General features: G+C 33.8%; 1 protein-coding gene across 3 annotated transcripts in view; it reads right to left on the bottom strand.

Moving 5' to 3' along the window:
- Positions 1–2,708: 2,708 nt before the first annotated feature.
- Positions 2,709–18,560, bottom strand: part of ed (hemicentin protein echinoid) — a 53,216-nt gene continuing 37,364 nt past the window's right edge. Inside the window, exons 2-12 of one of the 3 annotated variants that reach the window (XM_015511458.2) lie at positions 12,232–12,418; positions 11,607–12,067; positions 9,388–10,563; positions 8,713–9,296; positions 8,213–8,365; positions 7,034–7,328; positions 6,779–6,953; positions 5,642–5,805; positions 5,326–5,496; positions 4,677–4,859; positions 2,709–4,591 (exon numbers count right to left, since the gene is read on the bottom strand). In XM_015511458.2, the coding sequence (XP_015366944.1) occupies positions 4,413–4,591; positions 4,677–4,859; positions 5,326–5,496; positions 5,642–5,805; positions 6,779–6,953; positions 7,034–7,328; positions 8,213–8,365; positions 8,713–9,296; positions 9,388–10,563; positions 11,607–12,067; positions 12,232–12,418 (3,728 nt within the window). In that variant the 3' untranslated portion in view covers positions 2,709–4,412. Of the gene's footprint in view, positions 4,592–4,676; positions 4,860–5,325; positions 5,497–5,641; positions 5,818–6,778; positions 6,954–7,033; positions 7,329–8,212; positions 8,366–8,712; positions 9,297–9,387; positions 10,564–11,606; positions 12,068–12,231; positions 12,419–18,560 lie in introns of all 3 variants that reach the window. The other 2 variants (XM_015511442.2, XM_015511450.2) reach the window with 2 other exon arrangements.

Raw genomic sequence — 18,560 nt, 5'->3', positions numbered from 1 at the left:
TAGCATGATTAATTTATCATGGTGCATAGATTTAAATTTATAATATTATCATGACGTGTTTATGTAAAATGTATTATAAATTATATTTAATTACATATTACGATATCATGAACAAGATTCAAAAATCAACCTGTCGTTTACAAGACCCTTCTGAATAGTGATTAGTGATCGATAAAAGTATAATATTAATATTATTGTATTGTGGTGACATTCTCGGATTTACGATGTTTAGTCGTTGATAATCGGTAGGTAATCCACCACAATATCGATATTTATTGTTTTATAATAGTTTTTGCTATTGTGACGTACGACGTACAGACGTTGATAGTTTTAGTAAAACTCAAGATTTATTTTAACCACATACAATATAATTTATGATTTATTAATACGCAATGATAGGGGAGAGACCAACAAGAGTTTGAAAGTTTGAATGATCAACACAACTATATTAGACAACATTTTAATCAGCAATATTTGGAAAGGTTTTATTAAAATCTCGTTTCATTTGAATCTTCATTTTGGTATTCGACTTAATACGGAGAGAACTAGATTGCAAGAACATGAATCTTTTAATTTTTAAAACCAAAATTATTTTAGCAATACGAATTATCATTTTCAAAAAACCATGTTATTTCAACCTAGTGTCATTTTTATAGCATGCAAATTATATTCAATGCATATTTGAACAAATTGTCATTTCAAGCTTTGTCAATTAATTACTTATTATGTTAATTACAGTGCATCTCGTTAAAAAAATTATGTGATTAAAAAAAAAATGATGAATCCATCCTATATTTTTCAAAATTGCTTCTATGCTATGGAAGCAACAATTTTTATTTCTTTGTCTATACAAATATTGAAATATCACAGTATCACACGGTTTTGCATATTTCAGGAAATTAGACGTGTTCGAACCTAACTTTTAATTTATGCATATATATTAGTTGATAATATTACCCATATCTAGTATAGGTAGTTTAATGGCTATGTCAGGAGTTACTAAATGCGGCCTGTGGACAAATTTTCATCATTTTATCCGGCTCACAGACAAGAGAAAAAAGTAAAAACCGTTAACATTATACGTTCTGGTGGGTGGCTAGCTGGTATATGGTGTTGAAATATTTGTTATTTTTGTTTTGTTATTTATTTATTATTTATTGGTTTTTTTATCGAATGTTGCAATTTTGATCACCTAGCTGCTAACAATTTCTTGATTCCTATTGATTTCCTAATGTGCTCCTTCAAAAATATTAATAGGTGACCCCCCTCTATTGTGCCATGGATTATGTATTTATGTGATATAAGTATTTATTATTTAGAATAATAGCATATTATCGTTATTATTATTATTACTATAGAGTTAAAATAATAAAAGACACATTCCTCCTGTTATTTTTTTGCAACAAAACCATAGGCGATATGTCTAACGATGTGTACCAAAGTTTGTGACAAATATGTATTATTTATTAATGTATCCATAAATCAGGATGGAATTTCTTTTTAAACTGAGTTTTAGACTCAAATTCCAGACAATATAAAAATTTAAACAATAATACTATAGTACCTATATGAATAATAAAGCATAATATGTCAACTTTACTTATTTGTGAGTTATAGTGACAACTGACTATACTTCACTAACAACTGCGTAGTACACTCTGTGGTCCTGTGGATCAAAAATGAAACAATTAACAAGCTACTAAATTAGGTGTACTTAATGAAGTTGAATTTGTTTGTTCTTTTGTAAAAGAAAAAAACAACCTAATAAATAATAATTTATAACTTTCTAATCATGAATTGAGTTCTAAAATAATCTTAGTTCTTAGCAATAACTAATAAGCAACCTTGATAAATACAGATATTCTCAATGTCATTCTTTTTATAGGTAGTTAAAGTATTGTTATTTTGTGCCATAATAATTTGTAGCTACCAAATTTTTTATTGTTTGGGCAAAAGCCCATTTTTTAAATTAATAAAAAAATAATAATATACAAAATGTATGCAATGTACCTAATCAATGGCATAATCAATACTAGTAGGTAATCAATGGCAATTTCAACACTAGTAGGTTGAATACATTTTTGCTACAATCAAATTTCATACAATATCATACAAATATATAATATAAAATCATTATATTCTAGCCCATATTTTATTAAAGACAGCATAATGTGTTATATTTTATATGTTTATAGTAAATCGATAATTGTTTTTGTAGAGAGTACATTACATTTGTATTTACAAAAATACTTTCAATATATTATAATACTCAAACTCTCAAGCTAGTACCACATTTGCTAACTCAATTACTTTTAATTCTCAGACAGTAAGACTTACATGCACTTTAATAGAAAATGTTCTTGAATATAACATTCTAAAAATTAAAAAACATTGGTTTGCCTATTTGAGCTAAATTTTGAATAGCTTATACTGATTCAGTAAGTTATTCAATCCTAATTGGATTTCCAATTGAAGAATTTTTTCATTTACAGCACTAGAGTACTGCACTAAAATGCTAATGGCAGTCACTCAAGCTTTATTGATTTTAATTGATGATATAGAAGTTTTTAAAGTATAATATTATAATATGAAGCTTAGGTCGTGTTTTAGCAGGGTATTGTGAATTGTAAATCGTATATTTGTAAATAATAAATACATTTGGTCACAAAGGAAAATATTCTTTGTAATTCAAATAATTTAGACACTCATTTAGTACATAATATATTTCTTTTTCTTTTATTTCAATATAATATCCCACGCATTGCACAATGAAGAATAATGACTAACAGCAAAATCAATATGAGAAAAAAACAACAAGTCATATTTAAAAAAATTAATACTCTTGGGAAAAGTATACTTATGTAATAAATAATATTATATATATATATATATATATATATATATATATATATATATATATATATATATATATTATGCAACTGGTTAAGGGCTATGTGACATACAAAGCAGACCATTAACAATATTAATTTGTTGCTTATAAAATATTATTTTAATTTTTCATGTTTTATTCACAAAAATAAATTTTAAGTATAAGTTCTAAAAGGCTAGAATAGTTTTAAAATATTGATGGGACTTAAATTTATATACAACAATATCTATTTTATTATTTTTTTTTATAAACTAAAATATAAATACAAAATAAAAAACAAAATTTACAAAAAAAAAAAATAAAAAACAAAATAGAGAAACACTCATATTTGTAGCAGTCAAATTATAACTTTAATATAAATGTATTATAATATATTATATCATTAAAATTACTTAACTGTACTATTAAAATAAATATACTTAAGTAATTACAATGACAGTTTGAACAAAAAAAAAAAATATATATTTACATGGTGTTTATAAGCACATTAATTTATAATGGCACATACCTAATTTGTTCTGATAATATTTATGTTCAACGTCTTCTTGACCTATCAATGTACACTCATACCCCATTAATTTTTTTTCGTTATTTTAAACCTTGTTGAAATTAGGAACCAGGCTCAAAACTAGAAAAATGTATTAATTATAGAGCATACTATCCGTGACAAGTTTACTATAACTCTGCATGAGTGTACACAAGAGGTCAAGAAATTAAGTAAAATACCGGACAGTCTTGGGTCAATTAACAACCAAAATAAAAAACATAAAAAAAATAAATATAGAAAAATTGATCTTTTATAATGAAGAAAAAAAATGAGGAACATGTGTCTTTTTATTGATGTGCGTTCAGATTAATACTGTAATAGGTTTAATGCCATAATCGTGTTATCACTATTCAACTATATAAAAATTTTTTTTTTTTTGTAAAAGGAAATTTGAAAAATTCATGATAAAATGTAATATATTTATACTATCCCACACTTAAAGTGTACAACTGGCTATATTTATACCTTAAATGAGAGTGTGAGAGTATATGTGGGTGACAAACTTCAATAGTTACACAAGTTATGGCGCAACCTAACATAATTCAAATAATAAAATTATATTACTGAAGTATTGTAGTGAACATAATTTACATTTCAAATGTTTTTAAAACAACTAACAGCAGTACAATATTAAAAAAAAAGATAATCACTTTACAGATGTTTTTTTATAATCAGTGCATTTTGTCATTAAGTTAGGCCATATGCGTTCATCATTGAAATAGAATATCTTAACGCTCGTTAAGATTGCAAATAAAATTGTTTACATACACAGATTGCATGTTTATAGAACACAAAGGCAGTGTGGTGGAAACTGAATATAACTTAAGTTTAAAATATGGTCTAAAGATGGATGTTGAGCACAAACAAAATTTTGAGATCTGATGACACCTTAACAACACAACGACATTTTGTTTATGTACAAGAAAAATGTCAAAATTAAAACACTATACACATAGGGCAGATAATGCACCGCATCTAAACGATAATTTCTCTGATTATGCGTCGCGTCCGTGAATTTGGTGTAGAATACCCAGACTCGAGGCTTTCGTCATATGACATGGACAAATGTGGTTGAGGTTTCATGTGCTCCTCATTATCAATAAGTTGCTCGAGGTAAGGGTCAGGTAAGCCACTCACGTCACCGTATGGTGATTCTAAAACAAAAATAAAGAAGTTTTAATTAATATTATAGGTGTTGAAACGTCGAGTAGCTTCAGAAGAAGTTAAGGTTGTACATACCAAGATGAGGATCCCGTCTGCGGGTCTTATCGGCAGGTTGTAGATGACCACTATGAATATAGTCTTGTCTTGAAGGTACATGGCTGTGAGTGCTATAATCGGGGCTGGCAGATGTGAGTTGTGGATAGTGTGCGTAATCATCCATATTTCCATAGCCACCATGAGTCAATGGATCATAACCTCCTGTAAGATTAAATCAATAATCAAATATTTGTTACAATCTCAGTAAAAATTATAACATAACACCTCAGATTTATTTACATAAAAAATTTAAAAACACAACAGTTAATTTAATATTCAAACTTTAAAGTGGACCTGAATTCATTTCAATTTAAAATAAATCTACTGTCATAGGCAGTGGCGTATTTACGGGGGGGTCCCCCCCAACCACCCAAAAAAAATTTTTATATTGGTATTTTATCTTCTGTGATACTGATTATTTTTAAAGTAATCTTTTTTTTTTGCATTTTTCGATGATGGAATTAATACCAATTTGAAACAAAATAAAAATGACGTTTAGTTTAACTAATAGCTTGTAATTTGTGTCATAAATATATTTTAACACCCCCCACCCCCAGAAAAAAATTGTATCTACTCTGCTGGACATAGGTATAAGAGAATAGATAAGCTAATTGTAAAAAATAATTACCATAGTGGTTCATACGTTCAGCCATTTGTAAATGATCATCGCGTGAAATGTGAGTACCACCAGTGCTACCATTACCACCCATTTTCAATTGCCACAAAGAATCTTGAGAGTTAACCGAACCACCATTATTTGAATTAGAATAACTGTTTTCTACATATCCAACATTGACCCCTGAAAAAAAATTAATAAATATTAGTAAACTCATGTCAGTGTATTATTTTTTGTATCAAGAGTTTTCTCCATTCCACATAATTATTTATTATTGTTTTAAAAAGTTTCTCATTCATTCAATTAGTCATTATTTATTAAAGCTTACATTCACCATTCGGACGCAATCCGTTGCCCGTGTGATAAGTGTTGTAGTCGTTTTGGGATCCATACACTCCATTCTTAGTGACATCGTGAACTAGATCTACAGACTGCTGTAATGCTTTGTTGTCAAGGCCAGGTTCAGTGTAAGGTGGGGGTCCATGTATAATACTAGGGTGAACGCTGAAAAAAAAATTTCATTTGAAAAAAATAACCAATAGGCTTTTTAATATTAACTAATGTCATTCAAAAGCTTCAAATAACGTTACGACACTAAAATCTAAGAGTACAAAAAGTTCTAAGAAGCATTGTCTAACCTAAACGTGAATGGCAAATGGCCCAAAATTTATAATACTCACCAATTACAAAAACGCCAAATGTAGCGTGTAATCATAGAAAGAATAATGTAAAATATGAATAGTGGTTTTACAAAGAAGATAATATAATAACAAATTCAATTTCGGGTTATACACGCTACTGCCTACTATGGTCTATGATTAATATTTGTATATTTACATCAACACCATTTAAAACTACTAGTTATATAATATATTAGTGCAAGTACAAAAATAAATATTTTTCAAAAACTGATTCAAACTATCATTAATAGAATAATTTTAATAAATATATTTATATTAAATTTTTAGATACTAAAATAATTGTAAATACATTTATAATAATAATTTAGTATGCATAGGTGCCCGCAGGGGGGTGCAAGCTAGGGCATTTGCCCCCCCCTGGCTTGTTCAAAATATATTATTTTTTAATTGAATATTTTAAGATAAATTTATATAATATACTATACAACAAATTTAAAGTATAAAATAAGTTGTAATATAATAAAATATAATACATTGTATACGAGTATAATGAAAAAGGTTATTATTTTAAAACACCTAGTAAAATTATAATATTTGTCCTCAAATCCTAATTATACATCTATATTGATACAAGAGAATTGAAAATATTAAAATAATTATTTAATTAAAATTTACGTTTTTTTTAATTTCAAATTTTAGCATACGAGTAAAAGTAAAAGAGTGTTAAAAATGTAGTAACCCATTGAATATACATTGTATTAGTTAAATACTAAAACTAGGTATACATACAAGACTAGGGAAACAAAACGGTTTAGAGAACTTACGTCGAAGAATCCATTTCATATTCTTTGCCTGTAGTTTTCTTGGCTGTTTTGCGCTTACAACGACAGAAAATGAACAAAAGCGCCACAAACAGTATGAAAACAGCGCATGATATGACCAGAGCAATTAGAGTGGGAGTGGCCATCGCTTGTTGCTCCTTCACAAAATTCGCACCAACTAAAAACAAAAATAGTAATCAATACCTTCGTTCTAAAATAAGTAATCAACTAGCAAAATTTTATACTAAAATTACTTACTTTCAGCTTCTGTGTAATCACCACATGTGGTCTGACTAGACCGGAGACATAATCGAACTCTAATGCGAACATCATCTGCTGGTTTATCAATCAGATCTTCATCTTCACTACCAGCAATTAAGTTTAGATCATCTTCATCCAATGAACGAGCACCAGTGCTCTGGCGACGCGAAACTAAAGATAGTATGGTAGCTTCACGATGTGTAGATGTGCTGCCACTAACTGCCAATGGCAAAGTTTCAATCAAATGCCAATCTTCACGAGCACCTCCCATAGTTGCTTCAACAACACCAACCTAAAAAACAAAAATTGTTATGTTAACTTATTTTAAATAATAATAATTTTAATTTAGATTTAATAAGATGACAATATAAAACATTTAAATAAAATACTTTTATACATAAAAAAAAAATTCTGAAATAATTCAGAGATTTTTTTATCTTAAAGTAATTTTTGTTGTTGAGTAAACTATTAATTTGATCAAATAATCGGTTAGTTGGAGTAGAAATTTTTGTACGTCAAAAGTACTCATTTTTTGTTCATTGTAATAAGTTATTCGGTTATTCCATAGTTTCATAACAATTTTGAAGAAAAAAAAATACTTTTTTTCTTTAAATTCCTTCCAACTTTTTTTTTAGTATTATTTAAAATTAAAATATATAAATATATCTTGGATAAATATTAACATTTTAGTGAAAGTAAAAAAAAATCAATATCATTAAAATATTCAAGCTATTTTCAGAAATTTTATCCGAAAATAGATAAAAATAAATAAATTAAAAAAAAAAAACACATTTTTAGCGAAAAAAGCGTTCTCACTTGCACAGTGCATAATGGCATGTACGTGCGAAAGTTACATTTATGATAGGTGCACAGTCTACACGCATACTGGCATACTAATGACAATTTACAAAGAATTTAGCATACAATCACACGGCATCTACGTGCATTCTCCTCATATTTACTAAAATAAACTTCTTAAAAATAGACCGTTTGTTTTGTAATCCTTTTAATGTAACTTTCTTTATCGTCAGAATTATTGTGAATAAAAATTAGACCAAAATATTTTGATAAATAGTCATAAACATTTTTACGACATTTGTTTAAACTTTTTCTAAACTATTAAAATTACAAGAATTAAACATTAAAAGAAAATTTCAGTGTAAAGTTAGATCTTACCAGTTGTAAACAAGTTGCACCGATGTTGATAGTTAAAGCATGAGATTCAGGATCAAATGTTACACGTTGAGGGGCTGGAATACGATCCACTTTAGTCATAGCTACAGTCTCTTGCGAATACTCACTATGTCCTTTAGTATTATAAGCTTTTACCTGAAAATAAATTAAAATTTTAATTGAGTTTTATATTCAATGCTATAAATGTAATGATTTATAGCCCAATAATATGTGTATAAAACTATAACACTAACATAATATTTATCACACGATATGTAATTAAACAAAAAATTTAAAAAAAGCTTAGAAAAAAATGTTAAGTATCTCAAAAGTATAATCATTTATTAAGTATGGAGTCAACTCAGTTCCGTTTGATTTCACGGATAATTCGTTCTTTTACTACACTCATCTCTTTGGTATAGATTTGTTTAGTCATGATGAACTCTTAAGTTAATTCAATTGTTTGTTTTTCTATTTTACGTGTTATATCAAACAGTATTTACCTTGAATAAGTAACTTTGATGTTGATCCAGGCCAGTCACGTTGCACGGGTTTTTGGTTTGGCAATCAAATTCTTGCCATCTTTCCGGCTGATTTGACCTCTTGACCGAGTAACAATCACTGTCGAATTCGTTTTCATCCACGGAAACCTTTTTGTAGTTTACAAAGTGTTTGGTATTGATTAAACCACCGTTGAAACCGCTGTTCCACTGTAACACGACATTGTTGTGGCCAATGTCGAAAGCCGTTACGTTTTCTGGATGGTCAGGTGGACCTTTAGGTTGAAGTTTAATCGTAGGCTTTACGCTTCCCAAAGTGTTGGCTACACGACAACTGTAATCGCCATAATCGGTCTCTCGGAGGTTAGATACTTGCAACACGCTGGTGTAGATATCTCCACCGCTTTCGTTTATGGTCGTGTTAATTTCGTAGTGACCGTCGCTGCCGGCCAGCAAGGGAGCCATGTGATTGTTGTAACTCCATTGGAATTCCGGTCGGGGATACGATTGTACCCGACAAATCACTTCGGCCGTCTCATACAAATCACTGGCTACTTTGTTGAACTGGTGGAGCACGATGGGTTCATCTGTATTGTGGAGAAAAAAAAATAACAATATTATAAAAAATGTCCGACGAAAAATATTTAATGCGATGACTATAGCAAAACTTCGACTTACGTTCGATTCTGAGGAGCATGCTGGACTCGGTTTTTTTGACGTCGTTTTCGAAAGCGCAGGCATACACCCCTCGGTCGGACGGCACCAGCTGGTTGCCTCGAGGTCTCTCCTTGCCGTGGAACTTTAGAGTACTGTGCACGGTGGTCACCCCGTTGCTGTTATCCGTCTCGTCGGTGCTCACTTCGAACCAATCGGGCAGAACTTCTTTGCCGTCCTTGAACCAGGTGACCACGGGTTTGGGCTTTCCCTGCGCGGCGCATATGGCCGAGAATCCGATGTCCGACGCGCGCCTGGTAACGTGCGGCTGCAGCTTAGTGACGAACTTCGGGGCGTGGTGGACGGTGAGCAGCACGGAAGACGCGTCACCGGAGCCCATCTCGTTGATCGCCTGACACCTGTAACGGCCCTCGCTGCCCAAGTGCACCGACGGGATTGTGTATTTTGGGCCGGTGGACAGTATCGTGGCGCTGGTGGACGGGTCGGCGGAGTCGAACTCGCGCCACCACTTGTACTGCGGTGTCGGCCAGCCGGGCGGGGACGCCGAGCACGTGAGCGTCACTCCGGTGCCCTCGGTGGCCACGGGCCGGTCGGGAGTGATGCGGGCCACGCCGGGACGGTGCCGGACGAGAAGCGTTAGCGACGCATTTCCTATGCGGTTAATGCGCTGCCGGGACAACGACGACGGGTACAGAATGTTGATGGCACGGCACGTGTACACGCCACCAGAGTCGGCGGTCACCTTGGGTATGCGGAGCACGTCACCGGATTGTCGGAAGTCGGGACGCCCGTCCCGGATCCACTCGATGGATATCGGCGCCGGGTTGGCGGAAACGTTACACTGGATGGTGATGCCGTCCCCCTCCTCGGCCTCGCGCTGCCTGGCCGCCCCTGGTCCAACGTCTACTGTCACTACGGGCGGGTATTGAACGTCCAGTACAAGCTCAGCCTCGCGGGTCTGTCCCAGTCCGTTGTCGGCCAAGCACGTGTACGTGCCCGCGTCCTGGGTCGTTACCTTTTGGATGACGTGGGTGAAAGACGTGGCTATGAAACGGTCGTCACGCATCCACCGTACGTTGTTGACGCGTGGCTTGGCGTCCACGTTACACTGCAGCGTGATGGACTCGTCGCGTTCCACTCGCAGCGGGTTCTCCGGTCCGATCTGGACCCGAGGGTAGTCTGAAACCGGAAATGCGACCGTTAAGAGGACATGCGTTTCGTACACAAGTTTTTGGTACATACAAACACGTTTAACATCGGTCGTCTACAACCGATTTTGCGTACAGAAATTATGTAGAGGTATAGAACACCAGACACGAACATCGAGATACCGGTTTTTTTTTTTAGAAATCACCTTGTTTGAAATATTATATTAACAAACAGTTACGAATTTCGAAAATTTAATAAAACTAATTCTATCTAACGAAGGTAATGAAAAATCGATTATTTAGATCCCTATATTATAAAAGATTTGTTATCATATATCATTATAATAAGTATATATATATGAACTTGAAAATTGCACTATAATAGTAAAATCCATATTATATACATATATATATGCGTCACTATGTTTTAGATAATTTTCATTATAATATCGGAAAAATGTTATAGCCAATAGCGGCTATAACATGAGATACCTGCAAGACACTTCGAATATATTTAAATATGCATTATTTTTTTAAATGTTCTTTACAAAATAAATTCTTAAAAACACAGGGTAACATTCTTTTAATATTGGTTCAGTAATCAGACCGTCTCGTAAATTATTGTATACCCATAAGGTTTCTATATTTTTACAATCGGTATTATTATTATTTATTATTATCATTAGCGCATGATCGAAAATACAACACGCTGTTTACGTCTAACCGAATTGTACACGCTTTGATTTATCTAACACGATGATTAGTCGGTTAGATTCTACTGCACCCTCTATTGGTTCTATTATAGAACTGTTAATAAACTAACACCAACCATCAGGCGACTTCAGTTAATTCTGTCTAAACAAGACATGGAATAAATCTCTCATCACTTATTTTAAAAGGGTCAATGTTGCAATGCAACGTGGGTAGTACATTCAACATATTTTCTGTGCATCAGCATGAAATCAATACATTAAACTATTTTCGGATATTAAGAAGCCACGTGGTTTTCGTTCCTCGTGAACACCCTAGGAATTATTTTTAGATCCAAAACAATTCTATTGATAGTATACTTACAGTTTACGCTCAGTGTGGTCCTAGTTTCAAACTTTGTGTCTTCGACCATAGCCCTGTTCCACACCACGCACCGATACACTGCACCATCGTCCTCACGGCTTGGCGTCACTTGTAACACAGCTGATGTAATGGATTCCTTGGCGCTAGTACCACTTCGTGTCACAGATTCCATAGGTTCACGAACACCTTCACGATACCATCTTACAATAGGTTCAGGGCTGCCACCAGAACTTGTGCAAGACAACTCTAACGCACGTCCTTCGGTAGCTACAGGATTGGTTCCCGGTGAGATACGAGGTGGACTTGGCGGTGTTAGCACAGTGATTTGGAAACTCTGCGAATGAATTTCTCGGCCAGTACCAGCTTCCTTCAATCGACACTCGAATTTTCCATTATCTCTCTCATAGGTAGAGTTAGAAATTAATAAATCATAAATTCCTAGTTCAGGACGGAAATCGAGTCTAAAAAAAATATACTTAATTAGATAAAACTATAATGAAAAAATTTGTTAAATATTGAAGTTAAAATCGTATAATATTTAAAAAAAATAAAAATAAATTTTAATGAGTCAGTATTTTTTTAATGGCAGTAGGTATAATATAAAGTCGCTAAGTTCGCTACTTACTTATAATTGCCTTCCAACGGAGTGGCTTTGATAGCTACATTGTCTTGGTTGTGCTTGTTAGTCCTTAGCCAATAATATTGGGTATCTGCAACAGTTGACGGTAACTGTCCATTGAATCGGCATTTCAGCGATATATCTTCACCTTCTCTGGTGTCGGTAAGTCCTTCTTGTCCCAGGCAAGACCATCCTATAGAAAAAAATAACAAAAACTTCATGAGTAAAAAAATGTACAGATTATGTGTTAATCATAATATTATCATGACAGTTTAAATACGTAATCACATTATAATAATATATAGGCTTGTATGCTCGTGATGAATCATTTTTATGTTAAAATGTTTTAATTTTCATGCAAAACAATATCACACAAATCATTGTTATACTCTCCCACCGGGTGGGTTTCCGAAATGTCTTGCATGAACGTTTAGTAAGAGATAAAAAACGCACAGCCTACGCTGGAACCTCAAGGTTGGGTGTTGGGGAGAGGAGAAGGCGTCTAAAATCCGAATGTATAAGCTACAGGCATCGTTGTACTGACAAACGACCGGCCGGCACATTAAATGATAATCAAGAGAAATGAGTATCGTTGTTTCGGAATGTGGTACACTGGTACGTAGGTATAATACTCGCATGTAATGGCCAAACAAAATTGCTTGTTTACTACCAGTCGGCCAGTGGTTACGATTTTATACATAGCCATATGTATAGGTACTTAATTTGCAACCACAGCGAAACGTACACTGATGGGGTTTTGTGAACATTTCCGTCAGAACAAATTAATTAATAATAACTACTTAATAACAAAACCTAGTTCATTGATACAACGGAGAATACGTACCTACTACCTACGTATGTATTTATTTATTATTTTATTATTAAATGCTTGATATAAACTTACAGCATATAAAAAACTAGGTTGGTAGGTACTGTTTTACGATGTTACTTTAACAACCGACCACCGACATAAAATAATATAATTGCGAATAAATTCTAATTATTTTACCAACGATTGGTTTATTCATTGAATTAAGATGTATGTAACTATAGATAGGTTAGGTTATATATATTTATATTTAATATATTATATATATTTCAAGCAAATACTGCAAATGAGTAATGCCTGCAAGGGGATGACCGGGCGTAATTATTAATATGGAATTGCGGACAGGGGATAATAAGATAGTAAATTTAGTTATCGTTGACTAGACACGGTGAGACGAAACTGTCGATGAACCGGGAAAATTATCGGTTTAATGATTATATATTATAATGAAAAGACTGCAACAACGCATTGATGGTATAGTGTTTTTTTTTTTTTTTGTTAGGTAATGGAAATTACAGTGGGAACTGTAAATAAATCATTTTCCATTACTTAAACTGCACGATCTGTCTCGATTGAAGCATTAAACAAACATTTGCCGGAGAAAAAAAATCACAACAGTTTATTATATTCCATTTGAATATTTTAAATTATTTTTAAGAAAACTATAGTTCGTTCCAGACGAATTCAGCCATCAACCGTATAATTTAGATGTACAGTTTTGTTTTGCAATCGTAACGCCAACAGCTCTTTGGAAGGAAAAAATACCCTTTTAGTGTTCTTATAACCCCAACACGCGTGTATACAAGCTGTCACAGACTTTACAAGAACCATCCATTACCAACTATGAGAAAAGGGCACAATTTTAATTATTTACAAACAACCCTCTCCCCACGAAACATACAACCTATAGTAGGTACACCAACACCACTATACGTATTGCATGATGCCAAATAATTGCCCGAGAAAAACATATCATTCATCTAAGAGATGTATGTGCTTATTTCGTTTAATTTTTCATTTCATTGAACAGCGATATGGAAAGAAAAAACTAAAATATTCGTTAAGGCGAAGTAAAATTATTCCAGACACGACGTGCCAAGAAAATATAAAAAATAAAATTAACGATTTACAAATATTTTGTTGTAGTTGGTAAATAATAATATCGTACTGTATGGATTTTTTGTTAAAGTAATCTGGCCGCGTATTGTTATGATGACTACCACATCACATGAAGAATAATATTACATATATGCATTATAATATATGTATAATGTATATTGTATATAGAATATATAGATAAGTAAAACGAAGAAGACAAACGACCGTGACATGCGGGACACAACGACGAATTTGACTGGCAGTAAACTATACAACGGTCGAATTGTAATATAAGATAGAGTTGCGTGAAGAAGAGGAATAATAATAACCATAAAAATATAAAATGCATCGTTCAAATTAGAAGCAACATAAGGACGTCGGACCATACGGATAACAATAATGTCATCAATGCAGAGAGGATAAAACGTTGGCAATCAGTGGCGATTGTGATTTAAACACAGAAATCTCGTGTAAATCGAACCAAGTAAAAAAAAAAACCCAGTAAAAGCACAATAGATCCCGCGACGACGACGAACCTACAAACCATTTAACCATACACGGCGGCGGCGATTGTTCCGTACGTGTAGGCATCACGGCGAACGGCGGCGGTGGTATGTTATTCACGTAAGAACGACGTAACCTACGTGCCTCGCGTCGACGGCGACGATATCGCGCGGCCAATATTTTTTTCCATCAGATCATCCGCAGTGTAGTTCGATCGGTGGACTATGATATATTTTACATATTGTTTCAAAATATTATGCACTGGCAATACGCATATTATAAATAATAACACGGTGTACGCGTGTATTTCTCGTGTGTCCAAGAGTCGATTTCTTAAGCTCATTGTTATTCATAATAGGCGAAGGTAACCAAATCAGCTACGGTGGCTTACGCACACACACACACACGAACGCGCGCGTACCGGTAGCATAATATAAGACGTGTGAACGTCTTCCACGAACGAAACGGAATCGTCTTCACACGGCTGCGAGCCATTACAAATTCGTCATCACACTCACACACACCAACTCTGTGAATATAACAAATTATTAGGTATCATACAAGTCAGTTCGTTGGACGCAGTGGATCGACTGTGATGACGGCGACGACGACACATTCTTCAGCAGCGGAGCACACGCAAACGAAAAAATGACAACAGGTAACGACTAACGAGACACGCACGCACCTCGAATAACGTATTAATGGTAGCCACCGCAGTAACAAAAAAAAAAAAAAAAGGGTTACCGCGCGGTCGATGTGCAACGGGAGGGCATGTGCAGGAGTGTGGTCACGATATCATTATATTACACCTATACTATCCAAATAATATAATAATATGCGCAATACAAACATGCAGCGGTCGTCGGTGTGTGCGCATGATCCACGAATTATTATTATTATTATTATTATTATAATATATATAGCACGTATATGTGTTGTGTACGGTTTATCTCGCGTGTCGGAGGAAGAGGCGTGTATGAAATATTATATTAAAACATACGACTAGGGGGGGTAGGGTTGTGTACGCGAAGGCCACAAAGGCTATACTCCACAGCCCCATCAATACGCCCTTGTAAAAGGGGATGAATGTCATAAAAGGTTACACGCGACTGGCTACGCGAGTGTGTTTTACCACCGCCGACAATACGCGACAACAGTTGCACGAGCGGAGCGATAACAATAATAATGTAACGCGTTCGGTTGCAGACGCGCGCGGAATTATATAACATATAATATTTACGTTTTCAGACCGCGACGTGCACGCGCAAGCACAGTACGACTGATCGTTTTTGGCACGGACCCGTAAAATAATATAACTATCACACCGACGGCGGACCTTTCGGCGATTTTAGGCTTTTACCGTCCTCCGAGATTTCTGCACAGTTAGTGTATACATGCAGTGTGATTAATTAATTAATATTTTCTATCGATCGTCGTCACATTGATATTATTTATATCGTGTAGGTATCGAATTATATACAGTCTGCCGGCGCTTCTCGAATACAATATAAATTATTTAATAACATATATGAAACGAGTTGTAGTCGCCGCCGATTCTTCTGTTATTCCTTTGTTCAGTATGTGTATAGGTTCGTCGCGTCTACGGGATAAGGCATGTAGATGGGTATTAAATGAAAAAAAAAAAATTCATCTTCCAAATAAATAATATTACCTAGATTCGGGTCTCGATAATGTGATATATAATATACGTGTATATGTATAGGTAGACCTAACCTTATTCTTCATCTTCTTACATTTCTCGTAACGATTTTCGAGGTCATCACGATTAATCAGAGCCGCCACCGATGGCCCGCGGGTCGGACCGGCGCGCCGTGGCGCGGAAGGGCAGGTGGCGGCAACACGGTAAAACATCTGTCCAGGCGGTTATTTCGACGCGCGGCCAGTCGGTTTCACGCCCGCCGCCCATGCCGCCAGACCGCGCGATAACGACGATGACACGACGAGCACCTGTTGAGCACCACGACAGCAGTTCATTCCACCACCACACTCTTTTTTCTCTCTCAGTCTTTCTTTTAATAACAACCCCCACGGTAATGAAATGACCAAAACGGATTGATAATTATTGTTATTCGTGTGCCCGCCCCCACCACACCGGTACTTAGTTATGTTTCCGAGAAATTCGAACGCCATCATCGTTATCTAATGTTGGGGTTTATTTTACGACTTGAGGCCGCGGGCGCCAAAAAACCAAACCAGCTATCGGCCGACTATATAATTACACACAATTGCAGGATAGCTATACGTACGAATAGATTGAATAGAATAATGTTACTTTAAACAAGGTTATTTCAAACATAAAACTACCAACACCAGTTATATGGCGTTTTGTGTTTTCCTTGAAAACGTCATGAATCATGATAATGTAATCTGCAATGGAAAACCTGATATAATGAGATTTCCCGCATTAATGATCACCTACCATTAAACATGAGTAAAATAGTTTACTGAAGAAGAAATTGGCCAACAATTTAAGAAGGTAAAACTAGGCCGGATGTGCGATTCAATAAAACATTATAGGTAATACTCCAATTTATTGTAGCAGATGTTGACCCTATTTCAATATTTTGTCAGTCTGTACAATATTCTTTACATTTTATATACAAATTTGACCAATATAATACACATATAGGTACATATTGAATTATCGTAGTTATTCATTCTATATGACTTCAATATTTAAATCAATATAAGCAAAGCAAAAAGTACTCATACATACTAAATTAAGAATTTTTTAATGACATAAATTAATACGTTATTAACTAAAAAGTTAAACATATACATTGAGTCTTTAAGTAATTTAATTAAAAAATACGTACATAAATGTAGTTTTCAGTTTTTAGTCATCGTATTAAACTTAATACCTAATAATATATTTAGATATATATTCGTATAATTATTTCACAACACATAAAAATGTGATTTAGTTGAAAAATTATGTAAGTACTATTTTCAAAGGTATTAGGTTTCGGGAGTTTTGATCATTGTTAAAATAATTTTGGTTTATCTCCAATATATTAAGTGTAACGGGACATTTTTAAATATTGCCCTTGGTCATAATAACAAAGGTTGTAAAAACAGTAACAATGATAATCTTCTTGACTTTTAGAGTAGTTTGAAATTAAAACTTTACAAATAACCCCGCCGCTGCCACAAATCACAATTAAAATTGAACCACCGGTATTCATTTTTCGACATCTACTTTAGCCGCTATTCGTGTTTTGAAGTTTTTTCTTTACAACATGAATTGAGATTCCGCCCTTTTTGTTCAGGCCTCACTCAGTCACCCAGGAATCTTAATTGCATCCTAAGGGTGGTGGGTGGGTTTTTATTTTGGAGAGGAATGTGAATAAAAAAAAATTAATAACTCAAACACAACCCTCCCACTCTCAAGAAGGGTGAAAAGAATCTCAAAAGTCATTCCCGACATAGTAATTACGAATAAAATATTTAACAACGCATGTATAGGTACCCTTAAAACCTTTATCAAAATTAAACGAGCACGTATGTTGGGGTATATTCTATAGCGAGTTTTGCGATTGGTGTTTACTCATGTGGCAGATGTGTTTGATTTTGGTTTTGTTAACGCTTTGTTATATTAAAAAAATAAAATAACAGGCAAATTTTGTACGACCTTAGGGTTTTTGGTTATTACTCATTTATATATCTACCACAGAAATATATATATTTTATTATTATCATAAATCTCTAGGTTCCTAACCTACTTGGAAATTAAATTTTAGAATCAAAATTTAAAACCATTCGTATTAACTTATGTAATTTTATAATATATTGATTAATAGTCATTAAAAGATATTTCCATTAAATTAGCTATTATTACGCACCTAGTTAAAAGGCCATAGAAACTAAAAAGTTCAAATTATTA

This window comes from Diuraphis noxia, unplaced genomic scaffold (assembly GCF_037042655.1).
Source record: "Diuraphis noxia isolate RWA-SAM2 unplaced genomic scaffold, SU_Dnox_SAM2 contig0002, whole genome shotgun sequence".
Classification (NCBI taxonomy): Eukaryota; Metazoa; Arthropoda; class Insecta; order Hemiptera; family Aphididae; genus Diuraphis; species Diuraphis noxia.
Note: the sequence above shows the minus strand (reverse complement) of the source record. Positions and strands in the feature narration are given on the sequence as shown.